Here is a 25904-nt window from a genome sequence, read left to right on the forward strand (position 1 = left end):
AGTGTGAAATTTCTTCTATTGGCAATTTGCCATGTGTTAAAGCTTTGCTATGAAATTCCGAAGCTTTTACGTTAGAATGCCTTCGTTTTTATGTCTATATTATATATTTTTAGTTTGACATGTATGAGACGTACAGAAGAGCAAATTGGAGTGTGAAAAAAAAAATCCTTTTCCGATAAAAAAATCCAAAAAGATTTATTAAAAAAAAAAAAATCCACGTGTCGGAATTCCCGCGGCTAGACTGACGTGCGAAAATGACGTCAGGTACGCGGAAAACGAGAATGAGAGGAAGATAATAGATAAAGATATAAAATAATAATAGTAATAATAAAAATAGTAATAGGTAGAGTGTACAGGGCGCGAAATAGAGAAAAAAACGCCCGAAAAAGGTAAAACACAAACGATGAACGGAGAAAGTAAAATGGACTCGCAAGCTACGTGCCGCAGGGGGAGGTAAGGGGGCAATGAAAGATGGAAGGGGGAGTAGAGACTCGGCTGTGCTGGGAGCTTGCTGACAAACATCAACCTCGTGTACCTATTTTCGTCAACCTCGCTCTCGGCATAACACACAACTGTCTTTTATTATTATATTTTTTATTTTTCATTTCAGCTGTTGGTATTTCTTTTTATACATTTTTTTATTTTATTTTATTTTTTTTTTTTTTTTTTTGAGCTCTTTCATTTGCTTACGGGTTGCCATCTGGTGCGAGCACATTTGCACGTCTCTCTAAGTCGTTTGAATACCTTCTCTAGTAAACTATAGTCGTATCCCAGTGAAGAGTTTTTGTTTCACAAGTGAATTTAATTTGAAATTATTTTTTATCTTTTAAGTATAATTTTAGTTTCCATATATATTAATTTTTTTTTTTTTTTTTTTTTTTTTTTACAAAATTCAATCGACTCTTAATTATAGGAAGTAATTTAACAGTACGTAAATAAATTAAAACACCATTTTATGAGAAAAAAAAAATAGAAATTATTCACTGAAGAAAAATAGAGCTTTTATATACACTTTAAAATTTTTTGATAAAAGATTGAAATAAGGGTAATGGTAATAAGAAAAATTTAGAGGGTGCTTGGAGCGGATCGTTGGATTTTTATAATTTTATTCAGTGTAATAAATTAGCAATGAGCGAGAGGGAGATCACATTCAATTTCGAGAAAGGAATGAGCGTACCCTCGTAAAATAAACATGAAAACCAGATCAAAAGCAAATACTGAGGAACTACCTCACATTGTAATAAAGTTTATTGTACCCATCGAAGCTTGAAGAAGGACCTTATCAACCAAAAGGCTACGAAGCTTATAATAATACTATTTTCGTCACCGAGATTAGGGAAAAAAATTTTTTATTTTAAATTGAGTGGAATTGAAATGGTTAAAAAAAATTGGTTGTATTGGAGCTGTGAATTTGTGGAAAAAAATATATGGTCGATGAATTTTTGGAAGTGTATAAAATATTATGGATGCTTTATATAGTCTGCAGATAATTTTTAAACATATTTAATTTTGGAGAATTTGCTCGATTAATATTGTGCTGAATTCTAAATATTTTAATATTCAATGTTTCAAATGCATTGTTAATTATTATCAGCTCTCTAATGAGTTTTTCCGATATTTTTAATTGAACTTTTTATAATTATAACTCAATCATACTGTACAAAATTTGTTTTACGATCTGAAGATTAAAATTTTTTTAAATCAAATTAAAATAGTTGATAAGAAATAAAAAATTATGTAAAGTTTTTTGAATAATTTCTTGAGGCTTAAAATAAAATATGTATAAAAATATTTTTTTAGTAAAGTCTCAATTATTTTAAAAACACAAACACCATTTTTTAACAGATTTCATAGAAATCTATTGCATTGGTCCTCATACCGGAACTTTTGAAAAATTTTGCTATATTTTGACTCGGCTCGTCAAGCGGATTCAGAAAATGCATATGGTTCAAAAGTTTATATAATATGTATGTATTTATACGATGTATACATACGATATAATCAGCATTGTCTCTTCTCTAACTTCCGTAATTCTATACGGATCTCAATCAAACGTAACATACATATTCTTAGGACGATTTAAGAGGTTAAGTTCTAAGATGAGCCGAATCTGTCGATTAGTTTAGAAATGAGAGCAATTCAAAAATTTTCAAAAATCGCAAAAAATTTTTACTTTTACCTTATTTCCGTGCAATAACAATGGAACGCGACAACCTATCGGATTTCTGTAAATTGCATTTGAAAGCTTATTTGATAAGCTTCAATTTGTAAGTTTATTTATTTCTCCAAATTAAATAGTTTAGGAATAATAGCAATTCAAAAATTTTCAAAAATTGCAAAAATTTTCACTTTTACCGTAATTTCGTGCAATTACAATTGAACGCGATATCTTATCAAAATTCTATAAATGGCATCTGAAAGCTTATTAAATAAGCTTTAATTTGTGTACCTCATTATCAGTCTAGGCCAAAAATCACCTGCTTTCTCAGACAGATTTAATGAAATTTTACTTTTGCATTCGTTTTGACATCATTGTTGTTTAATCAAACAGAAATTTATTTTTTTTTTCGTATGCAACCCTAGTAGTATTTTTATTATTCATCATGAAATCTACTTCTGTTTCGGCTGCCGAATGGCCTTTTTAAATTTTTAAATAATAATAATATTTATTAAATATCCTAGAATACATAGATCATTCGTATACACGGAGAAAAAAAAACAACATTGATTACTGCTTTGTACAGTACTCAGTACTGTTTTGGAAGAAAATGAGGTTAAAATGTTTGGAACAGTAGAGAGCGCTACATAAAAGCTACTGACTATTGTCTGCACACTACTGAGTCGTGTTCTGGCACTAACCAGTCTTGTTTCGTACAGCACTCACTACTGACTATGACTTCGAATATTTGTATGAAATAGTAATAATTGCTGTTTTATTTTCTCCGTGTAATAGGTTAAAAATATAAACTTGGATAAAAATAAAATATAGAATTTAATTCATTTGCACAGACAAAAAGCTCTAAGTCGACAGCACTATCGTATACAATAAAAAAAGAATTTAATCATATGGGCATCGTGCCTGTTAAAGAATTCAGTAGCTTTAAGTATGTTGAAATTGCTGAATTTCAAATAGAAAAGTCAGTACGGGTTATAGAGTGGGCAGTAAAAAATACAGAAAAAAAAATATTCTTGAATTAAATATATATTTTTGAAGAGCTCAATATTCTTGGTTTGAGTAGAAAAATTCTTGATTTAAGAAAATTTTTCTTGATTTAAGGAAATTTTACTGAATTCAAGAATTTTTCGTTTCGATTCAAGACAATTACCCTCTTCAAAATTATATTCTTGGTTCAAGAATTTTTCTCTTGAATCAAGTAAATTTTTTTTTCTGTGCAGTATTACATACTGGACACTGTTGTCTCGGGTTGAATTTGTATAACACATCTGATCTATAATTAGATGGTGATAGTAATTATCGGCAAGTCTGAGAAACACCTTTAGCGCTTGAAAGTGAATTCTTCTGTGAATTTCGAAATAATTTTTTTACTAAACTTTTTTAAAAATTTTCTAAAAAAAAAATTTTTTATAAATTTTAAAGATTAATAAATTTTTTACTGTACATGTTCTCAATATTTCACCTGAAAATTTCACTCATACAGTGACACTTATGCATTACACATTTATTACCGCTTTATTTAAAAGATCAAGAGTCATCAATCAACTTTAATACTAAACATGTATTTTTTCATACTTTTCTTCTTGTATTTATATATCACTGTAAAACAAATATACTCCTTTGACCTTAAACCAGATTTTTCCTAAAAAAAAAGGTCTAAAATTTAAAATAAGATTCTGTCTAAAACAAAGTCGACACCCGGAGCTTTTTTCCATAGCTCTAAACTGTCTGAAAGTAAACTTGACATCCGCACAGTGGAGTCCAGATTTTGAGAATAAAAAACACATGTATGCAGAAAAAGAATATAGAAGCTAGCGGTCCTCAGATCTCAGTTCCGTTCCCCTTACACGACCGTCAACTTGCCAACGGCTTTGTGCTTCTCGGTAGACTCAGCGGTTTTATTCCCCGCGGCACGACCGGCTTTTATTGCACTTGACCCAGAATATTATGCGGTTAAAAAGACGCAGTAACATCCATATGTCATCCGATACCATAAAATAAATTATGTAACATGTAATATTACATTAAAATTTATTCGATGCCGAATTTAAACATATATATACTGGTATGTTGATATTTTTGATTTATTTATTGATTTATTTATTGTCGTTTCAGGAATCCCTTACGCGGAGCCACCAGTGGGACCGTTCAGATTTTCACCACCACGATCACCTCGACCCTGGCGAGATATACGACCGGCTCAGGAGTTCGCTCCAGTCTGTCCGCAAGTCCTGCCAAATTTAAAGGCCGAAGTTAAAACTCGACACGAGTATCTCGGGCGATTGCTATCCTACTTAAAAAATCAGAGTGAAGACTGCTTGTACTTGAATATTTACGCTCCTCATCAGGTTGAAGGTAAGGAATCATTTTCTCTGAGTCATAAAAGTTATTATTATTACTAATCACGTAATAAATTAAACACTTATAAGATTGTTAATTTTATGGTAAAAAAATTGAAGATTTTACTATTTTAAAGAGAGAAAAATTCTTTATGTTGGCATATAAAATTTTATAGGGTCAAAACATTGTAATTTTTCCTATGCATCTTAAGAGATGATAAGTTAGAAATTATTCTTACACGGACAAAGTTATTATTACAATGTCGGGAGTGAAAAAATAAATCTGTAATACAGGAAAAATTACTATGTTAATATTGGAATTTTTACTATGGTAATATTTGTGTTATAAAAATTTTTCTTGTATTAAGTTAGAATTTTTTTTTATTTTTATGTAGATATTTAACCTGTGACAACATAGATAAAAATTCTGAGGAATTTTTCTATGCGAACATGGCAATTTTTTCTGCGTATAGAAGAATGGAACAATTATAAATGAGTTTTTTTTTTTATAGATAAAATATTTAATAGTTTATAAAGTTAAGTAACAAGTTAATTTCATGACGGTATATAATATAGAATTTTGATCTTATATTAAATTAAAAATTTAATTTTGATACAGTGATGGATATTTTTAAGAGTCTGCACAGAAAAATTTCTCGAGGATATTTTTATGTTAACATAATTTTTTCTGCGTAAAAAAATTTAATAATTATAAATTTGCTATGTTTTATAGATAAATTATTCAATAGTTTATGAATTTAAGTTATATGTAGAATCATGTGTAACAAAGCAATTTTTAGTATGCTATGGAAATTTTTTCTGTGTCAACATAAAAATTTTTTCCATCTACAAATGAGATTTTTTCTTATTCTAATTGCAAGAAAATTGTTCCCCTGTCGTCGTTAAAAAATTATCATTTCAATATATGTAGGCGAAATTAATATGCTTGCGTATGAAAAATTCTCATGTTGACGTAGTAAAAATACTTCTGTTATAAAAATTTCAGCTATATTAAAGTAGGAATTCCGTTGTTATTCTATTGAGGTGGTTTTTCCAAATTAAGAATATTTTTTCCATTTTTTATGTAAGAAATGCTTATATTAACACAGTAAAAATTTGTTTACCAACATAAGAATTTTTTCCACGCAAAAATGGAGAAAATTTATATTTTAATTTTGTTTTATGATAGAAAGATTCAAAAATTTGTCTCAATAAGCAAATAATTATATTATAATAATGAATCGCAAAGTTTCAAGCGCGTATTTACTATTTTCTTAATTTCTACTCAGGATAATGACGGAAGTAAAAATAAAGTAGGATAATTTAAGGCGTAATTACAAGAAATCCGGCCCCTTTTACTTAGAAAGATCTTTTAATCCTCGAATTTCAATAGAAATTACAAAGCATTAGATCAAAGCATTATCTTTTCTTTGTAACATTATACGGTGATAAGAACTTTGGATTCATTCTGAGAGAATAATTTACAATGACTACGATAAGTTTTGTTTCTAATGGACTCGCTTTCTCTTAAACTCCCTTTACTTTAAACTTGCTCTTATTCTATTTCTATATCAAGGGATACTTTCGAATTGGCAGTGGAAGTTACGATTATCATCGTTTCCCAGTGAACGAGCTTCAAAGTGTTTCTAGAAACTTGCCTTTAAGTCACTACTGGCTATACTACGCTAACTACCAATTCGTTCCTCTGTAAATACACATACCTTACCTCTGCATATAGCGCACTATAGTTTGAGTATTAGATTGTTAAGATTAAGGAAACAGCAGTTAAACTTGTCTTCGTTGAGCCCATTAGCATGAGTAACTTACCCGGTTAATTTTCTGGGTGATATCCGTCTGAGATTCTACCTGACCGCTGTCGATTTCGTGTTGTTTTATACCCCGTCCCTTTTTGGAGTTGAGTGTGAGCCGGAATTTATTAAATTTCCAATTCCGCGAGCATAAGAGTTATTCACGTTTCACTGGAGTTGAATCCCAGTCAATGATTCTGTTATTTGTGGGCGTTGCGGGTGAAAAAATCGTCAGTTGGGATTTAGAATTTTAATAAAATTTTATCGAAATATTTTACAACTATTCTTCCAGCTAATAATCGCATTTAAAGGCGACACACTGTTACTAAATCGACACTAAAAAAATTATTTGGTTCAAGAAAAATGTTAGGAAAAAATTCCTTCAGAAATTTTTTTTCATAATTTTAACCCTTTAACGGTTGACCTTGAATCCCCACTCCCAATTTCAACCGTCCATTTTCTTCTTTAAGTGAGAGAGCTATATTCTGTTTTGTAGAGAAGGGGCTCGAAAAAAAGTAGAAGGGGGCGCTCGGACACGTTATACAGTCAAGCCGGTACTTACGGAAGCCGGGTTGGCTCATTGGTGACTGGTAGACTAGTGGCACCGCACACGGGCACTTCCAACATGTGCACGCGTGCACGCGTGCACATGTGTCCGTGTGCGGGATAAATGCAGATTTCTACCTTATCCCGGAATGGTCATTAAGCTACGTATACTTTTCATCTCTGTCTTTTAATTGTCAAATTCTGTGAGCAGCGTTACTTAATGCATTAAGGTTAGGTGTAGCTGAAGTTTTGTTTATAGCGAAATGAGAAAGTAATAAAAGAATTTAAAGTAAAAATTAGAAATGAGTTTCGTTAAAATTAAAAATGAAAATTTTCATCACAGGTAATTTTACGGTATCATTTTCATTTTTAATTTTAACGAAACTCATTTCTAATTTTTACTTTGAAATTCTTTTATTAATTTCTCATTTCGCTATAAACAAAACTTCAGCTACACCTAACCTTAATGCATTAAGTAACGCTGCTCACAGAATTTGACAATTCAAAGACAGAGATGAAAAGTATACGTAGCTTAATGACCGTTCCGGGATAAGGTAGAAATCTGCATTTATCCCGCACACGGACACATGTGCACGCGTGCACGCGTGCACATGTTGGAAGTGCCCATGTGCGGTGCCACTAGTCTACCAGTCACCAATGAGCCAACCCGGCTTCCGTAGGTACTCACACAGCCATATAACACATTATGATTAGTTTTGCCCCTTCCAGGCTCACACTAAGATTTCTCGAGACATCAGAATGTTAAAGGGTTAAAATATAATATATATGACCGTATATTTGCAAAAAGAAAAACCAAATTATTAAATATTTATGGAGTTATATTACATATTCAAAAGCTTCAGAGCCTGAATTATTTATCCTAGTTAAATTTTTAACGCAATTTTATCGAGACTTTATTTTTAAAAATTGCTCATGCTGTAACTCTAAAAATTATTGATCAATTTGGCTACACAGTAAAAAATTTTTCGGCATTGTGTAAAATGTAAAAATTTTTGTGTAGAATATTACACTCTACACGCAGAAAAAAATTTTTTAAGATAATCTAAGATATGATGTGGTAACAAATGAATTTGTTAACATAGGGATAACAAATTATAAGTTAAAATAATAAAATTTAGGTTATAACAAGTTATTGATATGTTATAACAACAAAATAGTTTCCTAACTATAGCAAAATCTTTAAATTGATTTGACAAAATACTTTAATTGGTATAACAAATTTTTTTGTTGAAACAGCAAAAATATTCTATTAAAATAACAAAGAGAATTTGTTGGAGTAACAAAGACAATTTGTTATAGTAATAAAGAGAATACATAATTTAAAAATATACTATAATCAGCTATAGCTGATTTGGAAAATATTTTAGCAACAAATTAGTTTTGTTATTGCAACAAAATTATTTTGTAATAGCAACAAAATGATTTCGTTAAGGCAACAAATTGATTTTGTGAATTAACAAATTGGTTTGTTAGTACAACTTGAAACATTTTGTTGATGCAACTAATGGATTTGTTGCTGTAACTACACTCATTTGTTACAAGAACAAATTTTTCAGTTATCTCGTCTTTTGTTATTTCAACAAAATCGTTTTATGCGTATAGTGTGTATAATTTCACATTCTTATGTGTTGATAACACACTAGAATATGGAATTAACATTAGTTTGTGTAAAAACAGTCAGTAACACAAATATTTGTGTTCCCTAGCGGTTTCGGTGCCACCGATAAAACTCTGTAGAAACTCGTCCGAAACTCAGCGTAACGACGGAGTATAGTCAGCGCATATGGGGAGTAAACTCGGAGTATTGTGTGTAGTTGTGACACATAAAGACGATAGTGGTTGATAGGTGTTTAATTGAGATCGTTACGGAGTTTGGTTGGAATTTTGCTGGTGTTCTCATGAAGTTTTCCCCGAGTTTTATCAGTGTTTTTACGGGTTTTCTGTCGAGTTTAGTCAGCGTCTTTACCGAGCTATTGTGGAGCTTTCCAAGAGTATTTTGCGAGTTTCATCGGAGTTTTTGATGGATAATGAATGAAAAACCGAAAAAAATAATTTCTACAGACCGGGACTCGAACCCGGACTATTTGATTTCTAGCCAAGGGCTCAATCGGTCAAGCTATCTAAGACATTATCAATATTAACTATTTAGTCACATAATAAGACCCACCAAGTAATAAACAACACTGTCTATCTTACGGAAACCGAAAAAGTTTTGAATCGCTTTATGTATTGATAATATTCTAATTTTAGTTATGATAATATTGATTCAGTGTAACAACTGTAAACTTTTGACAATTTCATTATGATGTCATTTTTTTTATATATCATATATTTTACTTATAAACTTCATAATATATTTATTAAATAACATATTCTATGTAGATAAATATATTTCAACTTGTAAATAAATAAATTAATTAATAAAAAGTACACCGTAATTGAAAAATGATTTATTTATAGTCATCTTTGTGAAATTAAAATTAATTTTCATGCCGTGAAGTATTATTAATTGCGAGTAAACTCCACAATAACACTACCAAAACTCCGAAAAAACACCAGCGAAACTCTTATAAAGCTCCGCAAAACATTGAAAAAAACTCGACAAAAACTCCCTAGCAACTCCGAAAATACTCAACAAAAACTCGACGAAAACGCCAAAAAAACTCCACTGTAACTCCGAAAATATTCGACAAAAACGCGAGGAAAACTCCATAGCGACTCCGAAAAAACTCGTCTAAAACTTCTCGAAAACTCCAATAATACACTTTTGTGACTCCGTGTCGTAACTGCACACAATACTCCTTGCATACACCTCTAAAACTCCGCGTAAACTCCGCTAATACCCCGATTAAACTCCAAGAGGGAGTATACTCCATAGTAACTCCGTGTAAACTCCGAGTTTACTCTGAGTCGTCGATACCGCTAGGGTTAGCAATTACGAGACTCCGAATTGGTCACACAAACCTAATGCACACGCAGAAAAAAATTTTGTTAAGATAACCTAAGATATGTTGTGGTAACAAATGAATTTGTTAACATAGGGATAACAAATTATAAGTTGAAGTAACAAAATTTAGGTTATAACAAAATTATTGATATGTTATAAAAACAAAAGAGTTTTGTTACGATAGCAAAATCTTTAAGTTGATTCGACAAAGTACTTTAGTTGGTACAACTAATTTTTTTGTTGAAACAGCAAAATTATACTATTAAAATAACAAAGAGAATTTGTTGGAGTAACAAAGACAATTTGTGAAAGTAATTGAAAGAATACATAATTTAAAAATATGCTATAATCAGCTACAGCTGATTTGGAAAATATTTTAACAACAAATTAGTTTCATTATTGCAACAAAATCATTTTGTACCAGCAACAAAGTCATTTTGTGACAGCAATAAAATGATTTCGTTAGGGCAACAAATTGACTTTGTGAATTAACAAATTGGTTTGTTAGTACAACTTGGAACACTTTGTTAATGCAACTAATAGATTTGTTGCTATAACTACACTCATTTGTTACCAGAACAAATTTTTCAGTTATCCCGTCTTTTGTTATTTCAACAAAATCGTTTTATGCGTGCACATTTATCTGATTACCAAAACCGATCCAGAGTTATGTCCAAAGTGTAAAGAGTTTCTGACTGTGCAACATCTCATGATTGACTGTAGAAGACTAATCCAGGAAAGATCCAATGAAGGAATATCAAATGACATCAAGACAATACTCAACAACCAAGATCAATGCCATCGTGCAATTTCATTTCTAAAATTCATCAAATTATTTGAAAAAATTTAAATGAAGAATTGTTATTTAATTAAAAGTTAATTATTTAATCTATTGTAATATAATTTAATTCAATATAAATTATTTTTAATACAGAAGTCGCTAATGACCTTGTTGTTAAAAGCGACTTAAAATAAAGCAATAATAATAATACAAATATTTGTGTTAAATTTGACGAAAATTTTTTTACTGAGTAAAATTTTTTTCCATTTTTCTCAATATCATTATCGGAAGGATGCATCTACCCGACTAGAAATTTCAGTGAGGCAGTGATTTGGCGCAAGTAAGGCATGCCGAATTCCAAACTTGCAGTAAGTGAGGCATCCATACTAGGCCGAAGTTTGGGATGTAACGCAGTTGCGAGGCTCTGCCTAACTTGGCTTCCTGATTAGGTTGCAGTTTGGAAACCAAATTCGCAACGAAGAATCCAAATCTAATTCTTTCTTGATTTTTAGCTCTTTTATTATCAAGCGAAAATTAATAATAACAAATGCTTATTTTTTTATATTCTTTTACTATTTTAAGTATAAATATTAAATTTAGGACTAAATTTTTTAAATATTTCATGAATAAAAAAAAAAAACAAATTCTTTGTTGCTTTTATTTAATATTATTTTTATTATTTAATTTTATTTTTTCTGTAATTTTTTTTTTTCGTTTTTTGGAGCGTTTTTTAATGTGAAGAGGTTTTTTTGATTGGTAGATTTGATAAGTCAAGGGGGAAGGAGATGATGGAGGAGTTAGATACACTAATCACACATAACACTTAACTTTACTTCACACTCGACTTAATAGTAATTATTATTAGTAATTATTAATTATTAAAAATCGTACATGTCGAACGCGAGACTCGAACACGGTACCCGACGCACGAGGGCCCTATACCATACCGCGACGCTACGCCGATGATGAGCGACCTCTTACTTCAAGATACTTATAAGCACAACCAATGGTCGACTTGCCTAATTTAAAACGAATAAGATTCGAATTGGGCTAGCCTAAGTTCGGAAGTCCAAGTTCGCTCCAAACTAGCAAAACTCAGGTTATCGTTACTTGAAACCAGTTCGGCGCTCCCATGATATATCAGACTTAAGGAATCCATGAAACTTTCCTAGTTACGTTCAAATATGGCAAGCCAAACATTTCGTTCTGCCTACCTTGGTTTTTATGAGGTACAACCTAGGCAAGCTTAAGTTAGGCAAGCCAAACTTGCGCCGAATTGGTTCTTCGGCATATGCCTCACTGAAATTTCTAGTCGGGTACATGAGACACCATGTTTATATGTACAATACACAATTACTCTCATAAATACACACTTTTATAAGTATAGAACTAAAAGGCTTAACCTTGGAAAGACTTAAAGCCAAATATCTTCTCCCACTCCGTTTTAGAGTACTTTGGCAAGAAACGCCGAAGTTCGTCAAACGTTTGGAATGCCTAACTTGCAGGAAATTGTAAAATCTAAAGGTCTACGGAAGTTCGGTTTGCCAAACTTGAAAGTAATTGGGGCCATCTATGGTAAGAAGAAGTTCGGCGAATGTTTGGAATACCTAACTTGCAGGAAATTATAAAATCCAAAGGCTTACGAAAGTTCAGTTTACCAAACTTAAAGGTAATTAGGGACATTTATGGCAAGCCAAACTTCGGCAAATCTTTGGTTATTGTTACTTCCAGCTAGTCAGGCATTCCAAAGGTTCGCCGAAGTTCGGCTTGCCATAGATGTCCCAAATTACATGCAAATTTGGCATGCCAATCTTCGTTTTACTTAACGTGGATTTAAGAAGGCGCAAATTAGGCTTGCCTATGTTAGGCAAGCCAAACTTGCCCTTCACTAATTCTTCGGCATTCCTCACTGCAATTTCTAGTCGGGTAGAATTTTAAAGATTTCATTTAATTAAAAAACTTTTTTGAGATGAACAAATTTTGAACAAAAAAGTAAAAAATTTGAATTTTTTTTTTAATGAGCTTATTTATTTTTTATTTTATACTTTTTCATCATTTTATAGGTTTATCCTTCTCGTACACATGTCAGAAACAAAAACCTATTTTTTTGTTTCACATCAATAGAAATAAAGTGAGATGTACAGTACTTTTAAAGCTTGCGCCAAAATAGTCCATAAAAAATTTCAATGAGCCGTCATTTTGCAAAAAAAAATTGTTTTTTTACTATTCAAAGTTCAAATAAAATGTTAAAGTGTTAAATATTCTACAAAACAATTTCTACTCTTCACGAGTGACGGAAAATTTTCTATAACGTATAAAAACTCCTCATAAAATTTCCTTTGAAGTCATTGAAAAACTAACTGAAGAAAAAATCCATCGCACGTAACACTGTATCCCGAAGATAATCTAGCTTATGTTGTTGAATAAAAAGTATTTTTTGACGTATATTATGGATAAATCTTATGACATACACCCGGTCTGGCTCTCGACCAGTCCGATATTCTATAGTGTAGAGCAAAAAGTGAAGCGCTTGTGAATTTCTTCACAAAAGAGCTGGATAAGTCCTAAGACGTTTGGCGAAAAGATATCCAAGCACCGGCGAGCGTCGAGAATGCACAAAGACCGACAGATGGGAAAGTCTGTGCTGGTTGACGGTCATAAAGGATGCAGGAAAATATGAAAACGAATATTATAAGAGAATGAAAATAGTAGAGGCCAGTCGCGCTTCCACGTTATGGAAGCGTCGATCTACGAGTTCGGAATTTGTTATGAGACTTTTCAAATCCAAACACACGGTTATATTCCTCACGCTTCTGAACTTGGCTCTATAAAACCCAACCATTATATTTATATTTATATTTTTTTATGTAATATTTATTTTATGGCTGACCGCTATTCTCCATTACTTTACGGTCGAATCACAGCACACATCATTTATTGAATTATTTTTAAAATTTTTCCGGTGTGAAATTCACGGACGAGCCGTTGTGAAATGTAAAAATATTTTATAATTTTTTCACCTACACAGTTCGTTAAAGCTCACAAACATTCAAAACTATTAAAATTTTTTTTTCACTAGTTTATTTTTTTTTCATTTTTATTTCCTCGGATATCTACAGACAAAAAAAAATAAAAACAAAAAGTTTAATTATTCTGCCCGTTGTACGTTTATAGGAGAATAAATAACAAGAATACTATTTTTTTTCGCGAGTCCTTTTTTTAAGCTCTTTTATTATTAGCCGTATTTATAATCTGAAAAAACAACGTTTCAAATTTGTTAAATCAGAGATAAATAAATGCCTCGAGCGCAATAGCTATTTATAAATCAGAAAATATATTGTTTTCAAATAATAAAAATTACTGCTGGAGGCAAAAAAGACGAACCAATCACTGGAAGTCGAGTGATTGATTATCTTCAAATAAAGTTCAACGAATTATTCAAGTTAATGGATATCAATAATACTTACCAGTTTTTCAGCAATAAAAAGCTTTCATGGATTATATTATTTATTCCATACTTTATGTCGAGGTATTTTTTTTTTTTTTTCATTCTAAGGACATTAATTTTTTAGATTGACAAATTTTTTGTAAACTGACATTTTCTTTTCATTTTTCTGAAAAATTTTCTGACACAGACAGTTTTCATGTATAATCTGATGTGGTTACATAAAAATTAAAAAAATACAATTTATGATAAAATTTAATTTTTTCTTAATATTTTGTACGACTTAAAATGATTTATTAAGCAAAAAATTTGTTTTTGTAATTGAATAAGCTAAAAACTAGTCAAATAAGCTCGTTATGATAATAAATTATTATTATTATCTTTATTAATATATTTACAGATACAAGTTTTGTATATAATATTGTTAATTTATAATTCCTGTCCTAATGGACTCTACTTATAATAAAATTTACATTACATTAACTATATTTGTAAAGAGTATATTATTTTTAATTCAATATTTATTTTATTTTTAGGAAAAATTTTTATCAAAACCTAAATTAATCTTATGATAATAAAAACAATTATTTTAGTTTATTATACCCCCGACTTAACTCTCTAATAAAGAGAAGATTTAATGATCATGCGCCTCCTGTTGAAGATTTTCAACACTACATTTGATTGAAAAATTATATGTAAGCATATATGACCATTTCGGGTGATATATTGAGGTAACAAGTCATATCAGGACATTTAATACCATATTATAAGGCTTAATATGGCCACTTTTTAGACAAAATATACAGTAAAAAATATTGTGTAAAATCAAAACAATTTCTGTGTTAAATACGGTCAACATAAAATTAGCGTTAAAATTCAACACACTTTGTGTTGTTTTAACACTAATTTTGTGTTGACCGTATTGACACTGAAAAAAAAATTTTTTTTCTACCAAGGAAATGTTTCCTTATAGATAAAAAATTGGTATTCTTATGATTAAAATACGAAAGTTTTTTAACTATAAGAATAAAGTTTTTTCTCTGTCAAAAAACTAGCCTTATAATAAAACTTTGTATTTTAAGGTTACGAAAACCATTTTTTTCAAATCAAGAAAATTCGAGTAAAAAATTTAGTATTCTAGGTGGAAAAAAATTTTTTTTTCAGGGTAACACAATATTTTTTACTGTGAAATTTAATTATTTGGAGTTTTACATTTGCATAATTTGTGCATTTTTTTTTAACTTAAAAAATTGAGATTTTTACAACTAAACTTAGCTAAGAATTTTTTAATGTTCCAAATTTATAAAATTTTTCAAAAATCATTTATCTTTTTAAAAAAATTAATCATTAAAAATAAGCGATTTTTCCTTTTACAAAATTTTTCATTTTTTTTAACTTTTTCTTTTATAAAAATAATGATTTTTCTTATAAAAACTTAATCATCCAAATCTTTCATTTTTTCTATGATTATAAAATTTTTTAATTGATTTTTTCAAAAAAATATAATCATCAATTTCTCTTTTGAAAAATAAAAAAAATGATCCTGAATTTCTTTCAAAGAATGGAACATTATTTACGATTTATCTCTAAAGACCTTGAGATCTTGAACAATCCTCAAAGAGAATGTAATTTCCCGTAACGATTTCCTCCCACAACTCCGAGATAACAATCTATAAATTACTATTTTCATTACTCGACCTTATCGGATATCGAGATTCAAAATATTAATTGTCCTGGCACACACGCACAGGAATAAAATCCACGTATATAAAAACCACGAGGCTTTTTTTATTTTAGAATTTATAACTAGAAACCAATAACGAGGATAGCTGAAAAAAATTTATCATTGGTATCGGTTACAAAATACTGCAATAGATGATGTATATTCTATGACATGTGAAATAAATGTTCGCGGTTAAACTTGATTCAGATTCAAAGTTTATTTAAATATCGACAGTCGCGTCTCTATTATACTTCTCAAGTACAAGTACTGGTGATTCGATTCCCATTTCGCTGCGTCTCTATCGCACACTCGCGATTTGCGCTAAGGGATAACAGAGAGAGAGAAAAAGAGAGAGAAGGATGGAGCAGAGCAATCGATGTGTACTAATCGCCGAGTAGAGAGAAAACTCGATATTTCATCTCACTATCGTACGTATAACGACGGGGGAAACGAGGCCCAAGTCGATAACGACATCATCGGAGATAGTTTGCCGGTAGACAACCGAGACATCCAGTCTAGCTACAATTCACAAGTAAAAAAAATAAAAAGACAATCAAATACTGTCTCCGAAACTTTTCTACGGCTAAATTATTTTTCTTATTACGGCAATACTTTTTTTCTAAGATATAATTGGAAAAAATATATAGTAAGCTTGCAATATTACGCTCCAAACTAGTTTGTGTCCAAAGTGATTAAGTTCGGGATTTAGATCGTTGTTTGGAACATAATTTAAGTTTTATATCAAATTGGTGTTTTTACACATGAAAAACTATAAATTATTTTTTTTTTTTTTAGAAGTTGCATTAAAAAAAAAAAAAATTAGTTGACTCAAAAGAAAAATTCTTTACAGGAAAGTTATTTTGAAGAGAACTATTTTTTTTATTTAAGAATTTTTTGAACTCACTCACGGAAAAAAGTAATCTATAAAATTCACTTGGGTTCTGGTTAATTTTTATAGTTTCAAACAGTACAGCGGACATCGGGGTGGCACAAATGTAAATATTACAAAACAATGTAGAAAATGTACAAGCCACAAATTTTTAATTTAATATCAAAAATGTGATTAGTAGCTGTCACTATAGTAAATAACGGCTCTCTCATCTTAAAAAATTACAGTTTCAAATAGTAATAATTGCCGTTTCAATATATAGTCTAGGGCGTGCCAAATTTAAACTTCAGTGATGGACCTCTCAAAATTGGAATTTTGAGTTCCGCTTTTAACAGGATTTGTGTTTGGGCATTTTCTGAGATATTTTGAGCGTAAGGGATTTATTTGATTATCATAGAATTTTTCAACAGGAGTTTTGTTTAGGCATTTTTTTGCTGAAATTTTAAAATTTCAAAATTTGGCCAAACAAAACTTCTGTTAAAAAATTATATGAAAATCAAATAAATCCTTTACGCTCAAAATATCTCAGAAAATGCCCAAACACAACTCCTGTTGAAAGCGGAACTCAAAATTCCAATTTTAAGAGGTCCATCACTGAAGTTTAAATTTGGCACACCCTAATATAGTCTATACTATGAGAAGAAGGGGAAGGTGTCACACTCGGAGAATACCATTTGAAACAGTAAAAATTCTACTCTTAAAATATATATTTTACCGGTCCCAGCAAATCAATAATTATAGTTTGATTTTTAGGGTTACGTTTAAAATTTATCATTTGTACTTTGTAAATATTGACGTTGCTTATATAGAAAATTTAGTATTTTATATTTTTTACATATCATGCGATCATTTTTTAAGTCCGAAATGATAAATATCAAAGTCAAAATTTTTAATTATTATACTTTAAAATTTTCGACTTTCATATGTCGAATATTACTCTTTGAAATAGTATTTTCTTCCATGTAAATAATAAATTGTAGCATTTAAATGATAAATATTAGGAGTTGGAATTAATTCGTAGCGTTTTTAACTTTACAAAAAATTATTTATTTAAATTCAAATATAAAAAATACCTTATTCAATGACGTAGCCAATTCCTGAAGCGTTTGACATGAGTCTTCATTGAGCAATTCCTCTAATTCTTCATCTTCAAACTTTTTCGGCTGCCCAGGTCGTTCTTTATCTTCAAGATCGAAATTACCACTTTTGAAACGTGCAAACCACTTTCTACATGTTTACTCAGCTAGAGCATACTCACCATAAACATCCACTAAAATTCGATGACTTTCGGCAGCAGTTTTATTCATACTAAAATAATGAAGCAAAACTCCCCGCAAAAATACTTTATCCGGCACAAATTTTGACATCTTTAATGAATTACAGAGTGTTGTAATTTACGTTAAAAAAATAATAATGATAGCTTATGACACCCCTAATGATAGCTGTTTCACATAAAGTAGATAACTTTAGGTACCAACGGAATCCTGTACTATTTGCGCTATCTTTTTCAAAACGCTACGAATTAATTCAAACACCTAATATTATAAAGTGATTGTTAAAATTACGATTTTACTGTTTGAAATGGTAATTTTTTCCAGTTGATCATTACTTATTATAAATCGACTATTATTTATTACAGTTTACTTTTTTCCGTGTTTTGTTGGCTTAAAAAATTCTGCTTAAGTCTTATAATTAATTTGTATTTTAGACTTATTTTTCATGATATAAAAAATAAGAGAAAAATATTTTATTTTACTGTTATTTTAAAAATTGAATTATTCATCTTACTAATTATTTTTAGTTTATTATTTTTAACATATACATCAATAAAAATGTTTGTCCACATGTGACTTAGATATCGCAAAAAACGAGAAAATATATTTTTCAAAATTTTATAAGCTTTAAAGAGAATATTTTTCTTGAAGCAAGTCGTTCATGTCAGTATGCTCTATGAATTCTGTAAGCAGAAAACGATAAAAAATTTTTGATAATAAATTATAATTTCCTCGTGAAATGTCTCATACATTGGTATGTTTGATGTTGACGTTAGTAGCCGTTTGCGTTTTTATTTTCTATTCAATTAACTATTCACTAGATGAATTATTGAAAAGAAGAGGCGAGAATAAAATTGAAAAATACTCTGCGGGAAGTTGGTAAGAAAGTTATTTGTGTATGTGTGTGCGAGAAGGAGTATGCGAGTATTATTGGAAAATTGTTCGAAAAGAAGAATAGCGTAACAATGCGATCGACACCTCTACTCTTATCACGTGAGAGACGTAACTTTCAACAGAACACGAGACTGGCTATTTGAAGGAAATCGAGGGCGAAGGATATACCAGTACACCAGTTGTAGAAGAAAGCGAATCAAGTTTCCATGGCTATAATAAAGCCAATTTCGTCGGACATTTTGCCACGTTCCCTACAAAGGCTGTGATGTATACATATATACATATACAATATGCAATATACATGTTCATAATAGAAGGCGCAAGAGGGTTGGGAGCTCACTTCTGTGATGTGAAAATTTCTCTCGCCTTTTCTTCTCAGTTTATTTATCTTTTTTACTTATTTTCAATTCAGACGTTTACGACGCTATTTACACTTCGTAATTGCTAAACTACCGAGGATAAATTTTTCCATTAAGATACTCTCTGAATTAAAGTTTAAGAACTTTTAAACAAGTATCGAGAAACTGGAAAATTAATTCAATCACTAAAATCTTTTAGTTAATGAAAAAATATCTTTTAAGTATTAATTTTATGCATAGTCAAAAATTTTTCGTATAAAAAAAGATGTGAAATTGCTCCGGTTATTTCGCAAGGAAATCCTGAAGAATTCATTTTTTCATACAAATATGAATTCTAAATGAAATATGAATTAAGGATGAAATCATAGAAAATGATCATTGTTAGAAAATTAATAAAGTATAGTAATATGAATTCGCGAAATGATTCATGACATGTTGATTAATTTACTACAGACTTTTCAAGATTTCTCAGAAAATTTTGGAGGAATCCCGGTGGAAACTCTGCAGAATTTTTCTAGAATCCTTGCGGAATTGACACTACACGGAAAGAAAAATCGTTCCTATAATTTTAATGAAATTTTTTCCTATAACATTTTAGAAGCGATTACTTAGATTATGGGAATTCTACCCATAAGTTTTGGGAAAAGTTTCTATGATAACGGTGATGGTTCCTATAATTATAGGAACGATATTTATAGCTATCATATTATCGGAATGATTCCGATAATATATAGGAATGGTTCCCATAATATATAGGAATAGTTTTTATACTATTATAGGAATGGTTTCTATAATTGTAGAAATAAACGCTAGATATCATAGAAGCCATTCCCGTATATTGTAGGAACCATTCCTATAATATCATGGGAACCATTCCCATAATATTATAGTAATGATGCCTATAATATTGAAATAATATTTTTTCACACAGCAGTACAAGATCACTTTTTTAATCTATAGAAAAACGATAAAGTTTCTGTGACTAATTTTGACTACTTTGAAGCATTTGAAATTATTAGTAATTTTGTCGTGCTTCCCAATAACATCATTTGAAATATGTAAAGTAACTTATACTATAATAGTATAAGAACCATTCCTATAATATCACGGGAACTATTCCCATAATATTATAGTGATGACGCACATACAATATAGGAACCATAGCCATAATATATTGAAGCTATTCCATTGTATAGGAACTATTCCAATAAACTATGGGTATGATTCCCATAATGAGCATAAGATTGATACCTATAATGATCATTTTATTATAGGAACCATTCCTATAATGCTTTGGAAAGGTTCCTATAAATTTCTTTCCGTGTAGAAGCTATCCTCAAGATTCCTCCAAATTTTCTTGAAAAACATTGAGAAGTCTGTAATTAAGGTAGTACTACCGTTACCACAAGAATCAAATCCCAAAACCTAACCTTATTTGGTTAACGTAGTAGATTTCCCTATACTCAATCACGTTGGAGAAAGAGAGACAGAGACAAATTTTTAATGTTTTTTATTAATAAATATTTTCATATGCTCGGAAACCATACTGATTGTTATTAAATATGTTCTAGATGTTATTTTCTCTCGTTGTCTCAATTTTTATAAGAATCTGAACGTCCAGTTTTGTGAAATAAAATAAAGTCTGTAATTTTCCATAAGGATCAATGGCAAAGGCAAAAATATGTAAATATTAATATCTTTTTTTTCAGGACTCGCCAGGCTTCCAAAAATTTTACTGCTTAATTATGATATTATAAAGTACCAATATGCCAAATTTCATTAAATTCTGAACACAAATTCTAAAACCGGTAGTACTACCTTAATCAATCGACATATCATGATTTCACGAATCTATACTACTACTTTATTAATTTTCTATCGATGATCATTTTCAATAATTTCATCCGCACAGAAAAAACTGTACTTGTACCAAGAAAATTTTAAGAGGGATGGCCACTGTGAGGATCGAAAAAATAGGTGATTTTCGGGAATTTTTTTGACTGGGATAATAAAGGAATTTGGGGATCGGGTTTTTCTTTGTTTTATAAAGTATACATTGCAGATTATTCTCCTAATTTTTTTATCAAAAAATATCATGTTACAAAGTTATTAGCATTTTTGTGGAGCACCAAAAAAATTTCCCTCTTCATGATGCGATCTCTAACTCAAAAACGGATTATCTAAAACAAAAAAACGAAAGAGCGTTGTAATCTGCATGCATGTGGTTATCGTTGCACGTAGAGGATTTTGAAAATTTGGATTTAAAAAAAAATGGCGATATATTAAAAATTTTTTCATTTTTTTTCCTAATTTTTTGGATTCAAATAGCCCTAAAAAATCTTAAAAATCAAAATTTCCAAAATCCCCTACGTGCAACTATAGCTACTGAATAGACGAATACGGGAAAAAAAAAGTTGCAAATCGGTTCATATTTATGCAAATTACAGTTCTCATCAGTTCAAAAAAAGTAGTTTCGAGAAAAACGCGTTTTCGTCGGAGTGCCGCGCGTGTAAAGTTATTTGACGCACTGTCACAAAAATGACTATAACTCGGAAAATATTCGGAATTTTGATACCAAACTCTAGTTACATATTTTTGAATCTATAAACTTGGATTAAATAAAAAAAAAAAAATTTTTTTTTTTTAATTTCACAATGGCCATCCAGAGGAATATCCCCCTTAAGGAAGACAAAAATTATTTGGAACAAGAAGAAATTTTCTTGGCTCAAGGAAATTTACCCTCTAGTCAAAATTTTTTTTTTCAGTGCGATATTCCTCTGGAATTCATATTTATCTCAAAATACGAATTCCTCAGTATTTATTTGCATAATAACTATTATTAAAAAGAAAAAAACAATTAAAATGGATACTTTAATAGAGATAGAGAGGATGTATATCATTGTATAAGATCAGTAGTATTCCACATACAGAATATTATAGAACTACCAGACATATAATGTTTAGATGGTTTGTAAGCACCTGTAAGTCCTCGGGGTATCAACTACATTAAACTAAACTAGTACTGAGCTCACGATACATCTCGCAAGCTCACAATTAATGCATCGAGTCTAATCAAGGTGGTTTGAAGCCGCTCCAGAGATCAAGGATCTAATAACCCCCCTGCCAGACATATAGATTACAATTGTTTGCAAATGTGACGTTGCATTCAGAATTCCTCAAGCAGCTTAAATGTTCCCACACATGGTCCAAACTATTCCATTTACATTATTCGCACTACCGATTGAAAACTCTGAAATTCCACGTTCATGACTGAAACATTTTGTGAGATTATTATTTATTATTTATTATTTATTCCGATGAAATGTGGGTGATTGAGATGTATTTTACGCGTGATATTATCTCCCGGTGTCTATATACCGAGAAATATTTCAATTGTATCGTGCCGCGTGATACAATCACAACTTCCACTTGATATCGCGGATGGCGTAAATGTCCATTCTACCAGACCAGGACAACCAGACAACTATACTATTTACTATTTACTGTGTACTCTCTACCGTGTACTGTATAGTTGTCTCCAACAGCGCGTTTGCATCCAAAGATAACACCTAACAAATGCGTTTCGAGTATTTGTCATTTTCATATTAGATATATTGGATGATATGTTTATGAGTTTTGATATCGATACCTTAATTTATCATTCATCGTTTATTATCATAAATTTTATTATTTAGAGAATTTGTTGTTTAATTTTCTGATGGAAATTTTACAATAATAATATGATATTAAAAATTATACCGTTACTTTATAACGTGAAAAAAAATTTTTGAAGTGAGTAATTTTTATATCAGAGTATATTAGAACTGATATGGGTAGATCTGATCATATATGACTATATTAAGCTATACGTAGCAATTAAAAAATAAATTATTATTAAAAAATATTACAGAGTTTTACTAAAATAAGAAAAATTGTAACTAACAATGAAAATTAGTTGAATAAAAATGCAATTTTTTGAATAAGAATTTAAATAAATGTAATTGGGGCATTCCATGCCAAATCACCGAGGTTTTGACCCGACCCCCTTCGATTTCGCTGAAACATTTTTATCATTTTCTATCCTACCAAAGACATTTTTCTGAATTTTTTACCCAACCCAAAAAAAGTTACGAATTTTTGAAAAAAACCGTTTTTTTTTCTTAAACTGCTATAACTTTCACAAATTGACCTTTCCGCACTTTTTTTTTTAATTTTTGTTTTTAAATGTGGTTTTCAGAAAAAAATACAAAAAATTTTTCGGAAGTCACGATATATCAAATATTTCAGTTTTTCAACGAAACCGTCATTTTTTCGAAGTCTGAAAACTTCGATTCTCATTTTTTTTTGTCTCAAAAAAAAACTTCAACTAAGACAGTATTTTACCTCGCTATTCCTATTTTGTGCCAACTTTCCGTTCTATTTTTTTTTTCGATTGAAATTAAAAAAATTTCTAAATTTGGCTTATTTTTTATGACTTTGCATTGAGGTTTTTTTGGATTGTTGTTAAAAGCTCAGAAGTTGAATAAAATTAGATAAAAACAACCGTTAAGTGTATTAGGGGCAACGATTAAATTATTTTATTGAAGTATCGTTTTTACATTGCTAAAAATCTAAATATTTCAATTATTTTCCTCGGTTTAGCGATTATTTTCTCGACTTCTTAACTGTACTATGTTGTGTCGATTTATCTGACAAATTTTATAAAAAATTAAAAAAATTTTTCTCCTACCCAAAAAATTAACATTTCCCAAAAAAATGTTATCATGAATATTTTTCTTAATTTATGAAAATTTTTATAACCATACTTAAATATCTCAGACAATACAAAATTTTTTTTACACGCAATAACATTTAATTCTAATAAAAACTAAAAAAAATCACCCCAAAAAAAGCTTCTACCAAATCCATATTTATCCTTCTAAAATCACCCCAATTAATTCTAATTACTAATCTTAATACCCCGAACTTTTCCTTAATCCTAACTCTCTCTCTCTCTTAAAAGGGAACAATTAGCCGTATCGTAACTTTTTGATGAATCGTCAGCCGCGGAAATTATAAATGAGACATTCACATAAGAAAGGGAGACTGAGGCTGAAGAGAAACTAACGACAAGTAGTCTCATGAGTTGTCTAGTGATATAAGTCTCTTTCTTTCCACCCTCCCACTTCTATATTCTCTCCTATTCCACATCCTCGACTTTCATTTCCTTTTCCCGGGCCACATCGCAGCCATTGGACAACTCTTAACTCGGTAAAGTTTTGCGAATTTCCCTCCTGGTCGTTGGTCCCGGCGATAAACTTTTACGTGGAAGGCCCGTGAAAGATAGCGACTGGAGTTAAAATAAAATAATAAAATAAAATGAGTCCTTATGAAAGCTCCTCAGAAAAGAGAGACAGAAATGAAGGAATAAAATGTTAAATTCAGTACCTGTATGTCGGCGAGTCAAAAGCAACCCTGAAAAAAAGGAAATCGGGAGGACTGGAGCCGAGCTTAAACTTATACGACTGCTATAGATAAAATTTGTCTAATGGCTCGAGCTCAAGGCGCAAGTTGCCGTTTATTCTATGGCTCTAGCTCCTTTCTTCCCTCGCGCCATAACCGATCTCAGACTTTTTTGGTACAATCCACGGCCTCTATCTCTCTCTTTCTCTCTCAAGAAATTATCTTCCTTCTCTTTTTCTCTCGTTCTGCTCACAGCAGTCATCCTATTTCACAAGTAAACTTTTGTTTTGTTTTACTCTCTCTTCTCGGCTCCTTCTTTCAGCTTTTCGCGTTAGTCGAGAGCCGAGTTTTAAAGAACTTCTTAAAATAAACGGCTACCGTGGTCACGAGTATTGCCAACCGTGTGTACTTACTGACATTCTCGGGAAAATATATATATATGTGTTTGTGTGTATGTACGCTCTAACTTTAACTGTATTTATACATGAACTTTCGAATGTCCATTTACCTAGCTATATGCACTTATGTACATACTTATAAATTACAACAAGACACTACTGTAGTGTTTAGCCGTCTTCAGACAATTCTTATCCAGTTCCAGTTACAAGTACCAACTAGCAAGTGCTCTTTTTCGCTCAAGCACTGCTTTATTTATAGCTTTTTAATAACCCGATATACTTGGGCTGAGTTTAGTGTCCTCGACTTCTTTTCCGCGCCAATTATAGTTTTTTAGGATTTTCGAGATTACTTTCGCGGTTATTTGAAAAGAAGATATTCTAAAGTTCTTGGAGAGAAAGTTTGATCATTTGCTCAGAAAAAAGGAAAAAAAAAATTGTATAATTTTTTGAGTAGTTAAGAAAGTTAAGTTGATTCAAATAGACTATTTGCAAGTTGATTTTTTAGAGTTACAAAAATTTGCAACATTTTTCAAACTGATTCAATCGTTAAATTTTAAAATACATGGGAAATTTTTGATTTAGAAAAATAATTATAGACGGAAATTAAAAGGCTAATTAATAAGCTTTAAGGTACGTTTTATAGAAATTAGATAAATGGTTGTATTTAGAAGACGTATCGAAAAGAATCTACTGAAGTGGATTTTAAACAACTTTTTAAAATTTTTAATTGATGTAATTTTTTATTTTAATTATGTTCAAGTTAAATACTAATATTTTGATTCGAAATTTGGACTATTTAAATCATTCGAATAGTTTGAACATTTTGAACTTTTTACGAGCCTATTCAAGTGTCAACCTGGAT

At 30.4% G+C, this 25904-nt stretch overlaps 1 protein-coding gene across 1 annotated transcript in view; it reads left to right on the forward strand.

Annotated features, from left to right (window-relative positions):
- LOC123264341 overlaps nt 1–25904 on the forward strand; it is a 105107-nt gene that overhangs the window by 12410 nt on the left and 66793 nt on the right. Inside the window, exon 2 of the mRNA XM_044727577.1 lies at nt 4292–4531. Coding sequence (XP_044583512.1) covers nt 4292–4531 — 240 coding nt within the window. The remainder of the gene's footprint in view (nt 1–4291; nt 4532–25904) is intronic.

Source organism: Cotesia glomerata, linkage group LG4 (assembly GCF_020080835.1).
Source record: "Cotesia glomerata isolate CgM1 linkage group LG4, MPM_Cglom_v2.3, whole genome shotgun sequence".
Classification (NCBI taxonomy): Eukaryota; Metazoa; Arthropoda; class Insecta; order Hymenoptera; family Braconidae; genus Cotesia; species Cotesia glomerata.